This window comes from Neovison vison, chromosome 6 (genome assembly GCF_020171115.1).
Source record: "Neovison vison isolate M4711 chromosome 6, ASM_NN_V1, whole genome shotgun sequence".
Classification (NCBI taxonomy): Eukaryota; Metazoa; Chordata; class Mammalia; order Carnivora; family Mustelidae; genus Neogale; species Neogale vison.
The window spans coordinates 170,331,286-170,343,877 of NC_058096.1; the positions used below are offsets into that span (position 1 = coordinate 170,331,286).

At 45.7% G+C, this 12,592-nt stretch overlaps 1 protein-coding gene across 2 annotated transcripts in view; it reads left to right on the top strand.

Annotated features, from left to right (window-relative positions):
* Positions 1–12,592, top strand: part of RAF1 (Raf-1 proto-oncogene, serine/threonine kinase) — an 85,459-nt gene that overhangs the window by 71,696 nt on the left and 1,171 nt on the right. For both annotated transcript variants that reach the window (XM_044252965.1, XM_044252966.1), the window contains 6 exons: positions 7,559–7,643; positions 8,405–8,581; positions 10,368–10,414; positions 11,654–11,772; positions 12,127–12,258; positions 12,400–12,534. In XM_044252965.1, coding sequence (XP_044108900.1) covers positions 7,559–7,643; positions 8,405–8,581; positions 10,368–10,414; positions 11,654–11,772; positions 12,127–12,258; positions 12,400–12,534 — 695 coding nt within the window. The remainder of the gene's footprint in view (positions 1–7,558; positions 7,644–8,404; positions 8,582–10,367; positions 10,415–11,653; positions 11,773–12,126; positions 12,259–12,399; positions 12,535–12,592) is intronic.

Below are 12,592 nucleotides of genomic sequence, written 5' to 3' on the forward strand. Positions count from 1 at the left end.
TGTCTTTATACATACAGGGGCAGAGATTAAGAAAGGATAATAAGAGCATCAAATGAACAGAGCATTAAAATCAAGATATTGAAAACTGAGAAAGACCTCCAGTCTTCTGAGTACCTTACATTATTAACATATGGATAGATGTCATAAATGTCTGGGCGATTCCCTTAGGAAAACAATAAAAAAATTTTTTTTGGAACTATTGAAGTATGGTTGACATACAGTGTTCTCTATTAGTTTCAAGTGTACAACATAGTGATTTGACAATCCTGTACATCATGTTCACCACACTAATTATAGCTGCCATCTCTGTGACCATGCAGTATTAATATTATTGACTGTATTCCTAATGCTGTAATTTTTATCTCTGTGACTTACTTATTTTATAACTGGAGGTTTTTACCTCTTGATCCCCCTCACCTGTTTGGCCCATCCCCCCATTTCCTGCGGCCACACCCTCCCCCCACCCACACCACCAGTTCTCTGTATTTGTGAGTCTGTTTGTGCCTTTCTTGTTGTTTGTTCACTTGTTTTATTTTTTAGATTCCATGTGTAGGTGGAATCATATGGTATTTTTATTTCACAGAATTATTTCATTTAGCATAATACCCTCTAGGGGGGTGCCTGGGTGACTCAGTGGGTTAAGCTTCTGCCTTCAGCTCAGGTCATGATCTCAGGGTTTTGGGACTGAGCCCCACAGGGAGCCTGCTTCCCCTTCTCTGTCTGCCTGCCTCTCTGACTGCTTGTGATCTCTCTCTCTGTCAAATAAATAAATAAAATCTTAAAAAAAAAAAATGCCCTCTACGCCCATCCATTATGTTGTAAATGGCAAGATCTCTCTTTTTTTTAACGGCTGAGGAATGTTTCATTGTGTATATATATATCACATCTTTATTCATTAATGGCTGCGCACTTAAGTTGCTTCCATGTCTTGGTTATTGTAAATAATGCTGCGGTGAATGTGGGGTGCAGGTATCTTTTCAAGTTAGTGTTTTTGTCTTTGGTAAATACCTAGCAGTATAATTACTGGATCTTATGGTAGTTCTATTTTTAATCTTTTGAGAAACTTCCATAGTTTTCCACAGTGGCTGCACCAGTTTACATACCTATAAACAGTGCACAGGGTTTCCTTTTATTCTACATCTTCTCCACCTCTTGTTATTTCTTGTCTTTTTGATACTAACCATTCTGACAGAAATGAGGTGATACTCCATTGTAGTTGTGAGTTTTGATCTACATTTCCCTGATAATAGGGATATTGAGCACCTTTTCATATACCTGTTTACCTTTTGTATATCTTCTTTGGGAAATGTCTATTTAGAATCTCTCTGTACATTTTTTTTTTTTTAAAGATTTCATTTATTTATGAGAGATAGCGAGAGAGGGAGCACAAGCATGAGGGAGCTGGAGAGGGAGGAGCAGGCCCACCCGCAGCTGGGAACCTGATGTGGGGCTCGATCCCAGGATGCCAGGATCATGACCTGAGCCTAAGGCAGATGCTTAACGACTGAGCCACCCCCTATGGTGCCCCCTCCATGTCCATTTCTTTTTTTTTTTTAAGATTTTATTTATTTGACAGAGATCACAAGTAGTCAGAGAGGCAGGCAGAGAGAGAGAGGGGCTGGGGAATCCGGCTCCCTGCTGAGCAGAGAGCCCCATGTGGGGCTTGATCCTTGGACCCTGAGATCATGACCTGAGCCGAAGGCAGAGGCTTAACCCACTGAGTCACCCAGGTGACCCTCTCTGTCCATTTTTAAATCAGATTGTCTTTTTGATGTTTCTTGAGATATATTTTGGATATTAACTCCTTATAAATTATTTGCAAATACCTTCTCCCATTCTTTCTGTTTTTGTTGACAGTTTACTTGCTGTGCAAAAGCTTTTATTTAGTATTGTCCCATGGAAGAAGAATGCAGTCTTGTGGGATTGAGTGCTTGTATCTGAGACAAGGCTGTTTAGTAATTACAGGAGGTGGAGCAGTGCATATTGCTTTTAATGCTTCCATTAGGGGAATGTAATCATTTTAAAGAAAAGATTTATTTATTTATTTTAAAGAGTTGGGGGATGGGCAGAGGGTGAGAGAATCTCCAACAAACTTCTTGATCAGCAGGGAGCCTGATGTGGGGCTCAGTCCCACAACCCTGAGATTATGATCTGAGTTGGACGCTTAACCAGCTGAGACACCCAGGTGCCCCTGCACATTTTTATACCACATTGTTAAAGCATCAGCTGAAAGCCAATAGACCTAGTTAAGTTGTGCTCAAATTTAAGTTTCCTCTTGAGCATTCTTATTTGGGGAGGATTCATAATTTTTCAAAGCATTAGTTATATTTGTCACAGTACTACCTGTGAGCTTGTGTTTTCTCTCAATTCTGTAAGCTTTGGACTATGGTAAGGGGATATATTTGTTACAGTGTTACTTCCAGAAAGACTTCGTTTAGACTGTAGATGACATGTCTAATACTTTTAAGAGTCTAGTCTTTTTTCAGTTTTGAAAGTCAAGAGGAACAAGGAACAATGCACTCTTATGTAAGTCCCTCAGAAAGCAAGCCATGGTCTGCGAATGAAAAAATAAAACAGGAGGCCCAGGGAAACCATATTTCTGGATTGTTTGTGTTATACTTCTTTTTGTGTGTTTGTATGTGTGTTTTGTTGTTGTTGCTGTTTTTCTGGTTCCTATATACAATATAATGTTCATTCAGTTTGTTAAAAATTACAGTTGTTTTAGTGATTTTTAAAATTTTTGATTCTGCCTAGAAGCTGTGAAAGTAGACCCGAGTATCTGAGCAGCCAAGATGGAGGCCTCGGATCCATGAACTAAAGCTTGCTTACTTCGTGTGAGAAGCTGTCCTTGGGCTCACACACAGAGAGAGCATAAGTTTGGGATCTGATTTGCCAGCCTTTGCAAATGATAAACAACACATTAAAAGGGATGCAGACGGCAGTACTAATGGTAGCCGGAACCATCACTGACGGCATGAGGAGAAGGCAGCAAAGCCTTCGGTCTTGAGCTATTTAGTGTTGAGGCCACCAGCCTGGTGGAATCCATGTCTGGGTCCCCATCCCAGCCTAGCGCTGAGGTTTATAACTTTTGAGTCAGTAAGAAGAGCATGAGTGGTGTTCATTCTATTCTGTTCTAGAAAGCAGGGGTGTCCCTAATATGTCTTAGATAACTCTAAATGTTTAAAACAAGAAATGGGTGTTTAAAAAAGGTAAAAACATTCCCAATTTACCAACTGGTAATAGCTCTTCCTTCTTCAGTAGTAGCTGAATGAGATACTAGTATCCTACTAAAAACACGATAAAATCAATAGGAATGTGTCTTAACTTGTTTGTTGTATTTGGCTCTGACTTCACTGTTAAGGGAGAGTAAGAAGCTCTGGTGTTAGGAAAATAACCACTTTCTGCAGTTGTTCTGAGTACCCTCTGTAACATGTTCCCTGGCCATTTACCTCGGTCATTTATATTGCTTGCTAAAGGAAGGAAGTACCATCCTTTATATGTTGTTAAGACTACCAACTATAAGGGTGTGTGGATAATTCCAGAAGGGAAAGAAATGTTAATACAATTTTCTAGTCATCTTTGAAACATGTTCAAAAGAAGAGATTAGCAGGAAGCAGTATTACTCCATGTCTGTTGTGTTGAGTGGAGTGCTGGAGAGGTGGACTTGAATGGTGTATTTGGCCCTGAGGACTTCCAGGGCAGGTTGGAGATCAGCCCTTGTTGGAGGCCCAGACCTGACCGTGCACTCCTGGGGGCCTCCAGCTGGGCACCGAGTCTCAGCTTCCCCACCAGAAACCAACTCCTGACCTGTGCTGCAAGCAGTAGGGTCCCTAGTACTCTGTGCCAGCGACTGTCCACATAGACTCCTCCGGGGCTTCAGACAGCTTGTCTGTTCATAACAGTCCTTGCTGATGGTTGTACCATAGAATTCATTTATTTCTTTATCTGGTGTTTTCTGAACATGCTTTTAGTTCCAAGCATTCCTCTAGGGGCTATGAATGAAGCAGCAAACCAAACAGATAAACATTCTCTTACAGTGTTTCTATTCTGGTGGGGACAATAACTGAGCAAAGTGTAAAGTGTGTAATAGGGCTAATGAGAAGAAAATGGAGGGAAAAAAAGTATGGAGTGGCAGGCCCCGTGGCCAGTTTGGGTGGGTTAATAGGGAGGACTCTGCTGGGGAAGTAGCACTTGCATGAGGCTGAGGGTGCGCAGATAGCAGCAATCAGGGGTTTGAGGTGGTCCACTTGCCTGTTTAAGGAACTTCTGGAAGCTAATAGGATTGAGGTCCAGGCATGGGGAGTTGTAGGGTCTTGTAAAGATGATGGAAATCTGTTGGTCTCAGATTATGCAAGACCTTCGGGAGGCTTGGCGAGCCTTGGCCTGAAATTCAGAATACTGGGGAGCTTATTACTGGAGAACTCTTTCTAGTTCAGAGGAGTCCTGCCAGTATAAAACCGTTCGTTCTTTATTGGAGTTGAAATCCATTTTCTATAATGTTTGCCCATTGCTCCTAGCAGACTGAATTCCTGTTATGGCAATGCTTGGAGTATTTGCATGAAATTGAAGGAATGCTATAGTATGCAGTCTCGAGTTTCAGTAAAAAATTGCATATAATCTCTTATCTTAACTGCAGACCGTGAGCTGGCAGGCAGGATGGGTCCTTGTAGGTGCCATGGAGGCTCTGTCTTTGGTTTGACCATGTTCAGTCTTCCCACCAGTGACTTGCATGAAGGCACAGGTGTGGACAGCGGATGCCTTACATGGAGCCGTAGTGCAGATTTGAGTAATAGGGTTTAGAAAGATGAGAGGATATGAAGTGGCTCTGGTGATGGAACAAGGAGAAGATGAACTCTGAAGAGGGATAGTAAGTCCTGCTCACTCTGCCAGAAAGTAGAGGCTGGAGGTGGAGGATGTTCATCAGACTGCAAGGTCAGAGTGAGTCACCATAAGTGGGCTTTGGCTGCTGGTGAGTCTTCTGAACTTTGAGGTTACATTATGATCAGGTCCAAAATGGGTGACACAGAAGGTGAGTTCAGTGACAGCTGGAGTGGACTCCTGGGAGAGCTGTAGAAAAGGGTCCCAAAGAGCAGCCCTTCTGAGGGCCCATCCATCGTCTCCCCAAGCATTCCTCTGCCCACCCTGGCCTATCCCTTTAAAGCCCTGCCTAGTGCCTATGCCACCAGCATTGTACTTTTCTCCACCCTCCGTTGACTACCATGTCAGATCAGCCCACCTTCCTGAGGTTTCTTGCCTCCACCCCTCCTTTCTGTCACCAATGTCACCACTATTGGCTATATCTTGTCTACAGAAGGGATGCAAGGCTCTTTGGGCAGGACCCTCCCGGCTTCTGTCCTAGTCTGTAGGGGCCCAGATCACACACTAGAGTTCCCTAAAGATAGCTCATGTTTCCTTCATTCTCCCTTACCTTACCTTTGTTCCTGGTGCATCTAGTTTAACAGATGTCCCATTTGGTTAAATTCTTCCCTTGGCTTATATCCCATTTGTTTCAGAAAGCCTTTTTTTTTTTTTTTTTTTTTTAAGATTTTATTTATTTATTTGAGAGAGAAACAGTGAGAGAGAGCATGAATGAGAAGGTCAGAGAGAGAAGCAGGCTCCCCGTGGAGCTGGGAGCCCGATGCGGGACTCGATCCCGGGACTCCAGGATCATGACCTGAGCTGAAGGCAGTCGTCCAACCAACTGAGCCACCCAGGCGTCCCTCAGAAAACCTTTCTGTATCCTCTCTGCAAAAACAGATTTGCTCTCCTCTCTGTCCCCCACCCCCAGCATTCTTATCTTGGCTCAGACTGCTCCAGAATGAGCAACTCTGCAGGAGACTCTTCCCCTCCTGCTTAGTCAGAAGGAACCTTACTTAGGTGGGGCTGCATGGGTTTACCAGCTCCATCTTCCGGGATAGAAGGCAGCTCTGGGCCCTCTATAAATGTACGTGCTGGTGAATTGGATGAGCTCCTGCCATTAAGTGGGGACTTCACCTTTAGATGATATAACCAGAGACCGTGGGGCAACAGTTTGGTATCTGTCATAAGAACCATCTCTTTGCCAGTTGGTTCTCAAGTGAGGTGAGGAATACTCTCCCAGAGGCTGCAAGGGGGTGTGTTTGATAAGGGGAAGAATTCCATTACCTCCAAGGTGCCGTCAGCCAACTTTGATTGATCCTCAAAGTCTGTGTTCCAGTAAAGTTCACTTGCCAAGAAAATCTGAGGTCCTTCTAGGAACTTCTGGAAGCTAATAGGATTGCTAATAGGATTTTTTTTTTTCAAACTTTAGACTTTATTTACAATGATAATTTTCATATCTTTATTACTTAGAAAATAACTTATATTTTTCCACCATTTAAACAAAGAATAGGCCTGAGTCTCATGCCTTTTGCACAGCTTTTACCGTCAAAGAAAGTTCTCTGGGCACGTGACAGGGGACACTGGGAAATCGCAAATCAAGAGAGGCAGGGGACACGAGGGCTTTGTGTAATTTATTATAATTACTGTTCAAAATACAGTGTAGAGACACTTGCAGGTGGCTTCTAAATCAGCACACATAAAGTAGAATCAGTCTCTGGATGTTTCTAAGGTTACGTAATGAGCTCACAGTGTGACAGTTTTGTCTTGTCGGTATGGAAGTTAGAAGGGTGGCCATTGGAGTCAGCTGGGATTCTGATCCCCGCTCCCGCACTTCTGGCTTTAGGCTGTATGACCTTGGGCAGTGACTGAGCTTTTGTGCTGCCTTTGAAATGAGGGTAACAGTACTTAAGTCACAGGGCAGCTAGGAGGACTGAAGGTGATAATGCCGTACCAGGGCTTGGTAACCAGTGAATCACTAGGATTACTTCTTTGAGGTATTAAAGGCAGAGAAGCTTAATTTTAGTGTTCTCTTTGAATTTGTAAAAGGCACCATCTTAGGTCTCACTAAAATGTGGCTGCTGAGGGGCGCCTGGGTGGCTCAGATGGTTAAGCATCTGCCTCAGGGTCAGATTATAATCCTGGGATCCGGGCCCGCCGCAGGCTCCTTGCTCAGCAGAGAGCCTGCTTCTCCCTCCCTGCTACTCCACCTTTCCCCCTGCTTGTGCTCTCTCTGCCAAATGAATAAAATCTTTAAAAAAAAAAAATTCGAAACAAACTAACAAAAAAATGTGACGGCTGAGGTTGGTATCAGTTGCTTGCTAAACGGCCTGTCTCCTGGCCCCAAAGACTGGGTGTCTGCTGCCCCCCCCCGCCCCCCCTCGTGTCTGCCACTGCCACCCTCACAGGCCCAGCTTCGACCATTCACAAGTGACCTCACTGCTGGGGAGGCCAGGCTTCATAGGAAGAGTTGAAAGCAAACCTGTTCAGGGCCCGTGTGGTGGTATTTGAAGGATAATAGTATAATATATAACTTTTTTCAGCCACTCGAACAATTTAGAAATTTGTGTTTTTGTTCCATTTGTGTAGGTAATGTGATACCTGAATAAGTGATTCACTATCTTTCTCAAAACTAGGGTATGTGAAAAGCAACAAAATAAGGTCATTCAACTGATTGCACTGACTACAAACTAATTTGCAGGAGATGTTGCAGTAAAAATCCTAAAGGTTGTCGACCCCACACCAGAGCAGTTCCAGGCCTTCAGGAACGAGGTGGCTGTCCTCCGGTGAGTAGGGCGCAGGCCGTCCACCCTCCCCGGAGCGCTAGGGGGTGGGCATGGCTGGTGGGGCAGAAGCTGCGGAGGAAGTGGGCTGCAGCGCACGTGCACCTGTCTCCGAGGGCCTGCGGCTGGCACGGGTGCTTAGTGTTCAGTGCGGAGTCCTGTGGCTAGAAGTCCGTCCTTGTAAGTGAAAGGGTGTGGAAAGTTTCCTCCAGCTCACCTGGTTGTCAAACCTCTAGAAGGGCTGCTTGTGGTGAGCACAGATCCCCTTCTGCTCCAGGCCTCTGGGCCCAGGTTCTTCTCTGGGTTGTGGTTTGAGATATAGAGAAATAGGTTCTGTTTTCACCTTTCTTTCCAAGAGCTCTTTGTATGGCCGGTTTGCCTTATTCTGGAAGACCTTCAGCTTCGAAGTCCTTCAGTCATTATTTAGACTTGTAGGAATGTCATTATTTAGACTTGTTAGAATGATGACAGATTGCACAGATTAGGGGTCTGTGACCCCTGTGGGAGGAATCATGTGTGTATGCTGATTGGAGAGAATGTCCTCTCTCTCAAGGGCAGCACTGAGGTGAATAACAGCGGGGTTCTTTTGTCACAACACCCAACTTAATGATCAGCAATTTTGCATGTTTGCTTTGCCAGCCACCCAGATTGTAAGCATGGTGGCGTCAAGGACACACAGGACCCGGCATCAGTGGGAAAGTAGAGTAGATCTCTATTTTGCAGCAGCTGAAGATTCAGAGCCTTTTTCCTCCTGTCCCCTCTAGCAAAACACGGCATGTGAACATCCTGCTCTTCATGGGGTACATGACAAAGGACAACTTGGCGATTGTGACCCAGTGGTGTGAAGGCAGCAGCCTCTACAAACACCTGCATGTCCAGGAGACTAAATTCCAGATGTTCCAGTTGATTGACATCGCCCGCCAGACTGCTCAGGGAATGGAGTGAGTAGATGGCTTGCTGGCTAGAAAGTCTGGGGTGCAGACATCAACTGCCTTACTTTTGGCCGAGCCACATAATCTGACGTCAGGACCTAGTTTAGGAAAAATCCAAGTCTGCTAAGTGGTTTCTGTGATACTGTTGCATAGCTGGAAAGGAAGCCTCCGGAGTGGGCTGAAGGAGTGAGAACTCAAGGTAGCTTGTCCAGGCTGAGGCCGCCTGCCTTGGGGCTTTAGATTGGGGTTCGAGCCAGTGCCGTCAGAATTTACCCAGACGCTGAAGAGTGTATTATGGGATTTAGACCTCCTGCCTGGACAGCCATGGCCCTGCCCACTGTGGGAATGCGCGCTCTGAGGCATGGCCCACCGGCAAGCGCACTTGCTTTGCAGGAGGGACTGAGCAGATGGTTTTCCATAATGTTTTTCTTTTGGAGCATGCTTAAAAGTCATCCCGAGCACCTGCATGTGAAACCACCCGAAAGGGGTGTGTGTGGTGTGGTGTATGAGTCACACTTTTCCTCTGAGGTACCTCTTATATAGAAGATTGGGAGCTCCTCATAGCCCTGAATGTCTGAAGGTATAAGCTAAATCTTTGCTTGCAAGTGCTATGTAAACTCTCACTTTCTCCTTTTAAAATTCTTAAGGAATTTAATTTTTTTTTCTTTTTCTCATAATTTACTTTCTATACACTTCAAGAAATAACTAGCCAGGGGTGCCTGGGTAGCTCGGTTGGTTAAATGTCTGCCTTTGGTTCATGATCCCAGGGGTCCTGGGATCGAATCCCACCTCAGGCTCTCTGCTCAGCGGGGAGTCTGGTTCTCTCTGTGTCCCTGCCCCCTGCTCCTGCTCTATTTCAAATAAATAAATAGTCTTAAAAAAAGGAATAGAGGGCGCCTGGGTGGCTCAGTGGGTTAAGCCGCTGCCTTCGGCTCAGGTCATGATCTCAGGGTCCTGGGATCGAGTCCCGCATCGGGCTCTCTGCTCAGCAGGGAGCCTGCTTCCCTCTCTCTCTCTGCCTGCCTCTCCGACTACTTGTGATTTCTCTCTGTCAAATAAATAAATAAAATCTTTAAAAAAAAAATAGAATTACTTGATAGAAAAAAATTATGGATATAATCCACATACTATACAATTAACCCCTTAAATGCATGCACCTTAGTGATTTTTAATATATTCACAGAGTTGGGCACACATCTATCTCCATCTAATTTTAGAACATTTGTCATGATAGAAGACGAGATAGGGGTGCCTGAGTGGCTTAGTCGGCTGAGGGTCTGACTCTTCATTTCAGCTCAGGTCATGATCTTGGGGTCCTGGCATGGAGACCCGTGTCCGGTTCTACACTCAGCATGGAGTCTGCTGGTCTTCCCTCTGCTCCTCCCCATGCTTGTTCACTTGAGCTTTCTCAAACAGAAAGAAAGATAATGAGGTCTCTTGTGTCTAGCTCGACTTTGCATAACGGGCTTGGCATGTGTCAGTACCTCATTCTTTCCTGTAGCTGAATAACACTCCGCAGTATGGGCAGGCCACATTCTACTTACGCGTTCATTAGTGGGTGGACATTTGGGTTGTCAGAATTACTGTTTGAGTAGGAGAGATGCTTCAGTCACTGTCGCCTTACCTCCAGGCAAGGCACGATGTGGCCTAGCCTGTATCAGTGCCCAGCCAGTCCCCACCTGTAGCCCCTTACCAGGCAACAGGTGCTCTGGTGGCTTCCTTCCTAGCCGAATTTGAAGCTATTTCTACCCATGTCCCTCAGACTGTTTTTAATAGATTTATTTTCCCTTCACAGCTATTTGCATGCAAAGAACATCATCCACAGAGACATGAAATCCAACAGTATCCTTTGATGGTTGCTTTCGTTTGCTCAGTTCTAAATTTAGAAAAACAGAAGGGAGACTTTTAAAAGTTTATCCCAGCAAATGTGACTTTGGAAAGATTTCCACAAGAGTTGAGATACATGTTTGGCTTATGGTTGAAAGTTTTATTATGCTCTTCATTACTAAATGTAAGTTGGAGGGATGGGGCTTTTGTCTTTCATGTTTATTTCTAGCGTGTGGACAGTGTGTGTGCAGTGTGGACAGTGTGCAGTCAGAAAGTGGCTGCAGGCCAGATGTTCAAGATCGTTGAAGTGATTACTAAAAATTGTTTCTTCAGTGAACAGAAGTCGTTTCTTTAGAGGTCACTGTTGGAACCAGCCCTTCCCCTTTCTGAGACTGTGTTCCTATAAAAGGGCACTGAAGAGTCCAGGAGTATTTGTACTCTAGGGCAGGAAATGTAACCCTTGTGCATGTGCCTCCTGCCTGCAGCCAAGAGGAGTGTGGATGGCATTACAGCCCTTTTCTGCTTCTTGGCCAGTGAGAGGAGCCACAGTTGGGTTGAGTCAGATTGTGGGATGTGGCCTATTTGAGCCACATACCTGAAGTATGGGATATGTTTTAGTGATGGATTTTTGGGAGTGACCCGTCCCAGCATGAGAGTAGACCCCGTAGATTTGAAGGAGGTATGCGTTACTGCATTGGCGGATCCCAAGTCAGCCTTAAACTGACTTCTTTATCCAGAAATGAGGTGAGTTTGGTCCTGATTTGAAGTCACCAAGCAGTACCTATTCTACTGAGAAACCCCTTAGGACAGTGTTCAGTGCTCAGTGAGGGATATGCCATTTTGTTCTTCACATTTTAGTCGTTTGAGGGCACAAAGCAGGCAGAACAAATGTAAGCCATCACAGGCCAGGCCTGCCTCCAAGGAGCAGCAGATGGCAGCCTTAGAAATCTTGGGGTTTAAGACACCTGTTTCGTGGGAAGGTCAGAAGGCCAGGGACCTGGCACCTAGATGTGGAAACGGGGAAGGGCAGCACGGGGAAACTGCCTTACTTTTGGCCGAGCCACATAATCTGACACTCTGAGCAACTGCTGCTTGCCTCCTGGAGGAAGGGGCCTTTCTTAGAAATCTAAGCAAACCAGAGAAGGCTGGGGACAGACAGGAGGCAGAGAGACACTGTGCTCTAAAGACTTTGGGAAGTGTTTCAAAATTAAGTTGACCATTCTTCTGAAACCACAGTCCTTAACAAGCATTGAGATATATTTCTCCACGAAGGCCTGACGGTGAAAATTGGAGATTTTGGTTTGGCAACAGTAAAGTCACGCTGGAGTGGTTCTCAGCAAGTTGAACAACCCACTGGCTCTGTCCTGTGGATGGTGAGCAGGCGAGGGTCCCACTGGCAGGGTGCAGGGGAGAAGGGGTACCCTGAAGGTCTGTGCGCAGATTCAGAGCATTTGACATTTCCCCAGTACCCAGATACCTCATTGAGGCCTTCAGTGACATCAGGCAGCTGGAGGCAAATGTGAGCTTTCTGAAAGCTGGTGACCAAAACCATGCTGAGGCATAGGTGCTGGGGCCGAGGCTTCCTGAGCCCGTGTTAGCTGAGCCTGAGCGGGCCAGAAGTGTAGACTGAGGAAAGGGCTCTCATGCCCAGCGGGAGGGGACAGGCCTGGTGCCTGGATGCCTGTGGGGCCCAGATGGTGGTGAATGAATGCATTCTGTCCTTGTAGGCCCCTGAGGTGATCCGAATGCAGGATAACAACCCGTTCAGCTTCCAGTCTGATGTCTACTCCTACGGCATTGTGCTCTATGAGCTCATGACAGGAGAGCTTCCTTACTCCCACATCAATAACCGTGATCAGGTATGTGCCCTGGTGCAGACAGGCTGGACGGGGTTGTGGAAGCCCCTGGGCGTCCTGCAGTTTGAGCAGCAGGAAGGATAGAAGTTGCTGCTGTCACTGTTGTTCCTCCACCTAGTCCCTCAACTGTTTGCTTCCTCTTAGATCATCTTCATGGTGGGCCGAGGGTATGCCTCCCCAGACCTCAGTAAGCTATATAAGAACTGCCCCAAAGCAATGAAGAGGCTTGTAGCCGACTGTGTGAAGAAGGTTAAGGAAGAGAGGCCTCTTTTTCCCCAGGTAAGACTTGGCTCAAGGGTGTAGGAATGGATTCAAGTAGGAGTTCCTAAATAGAAAT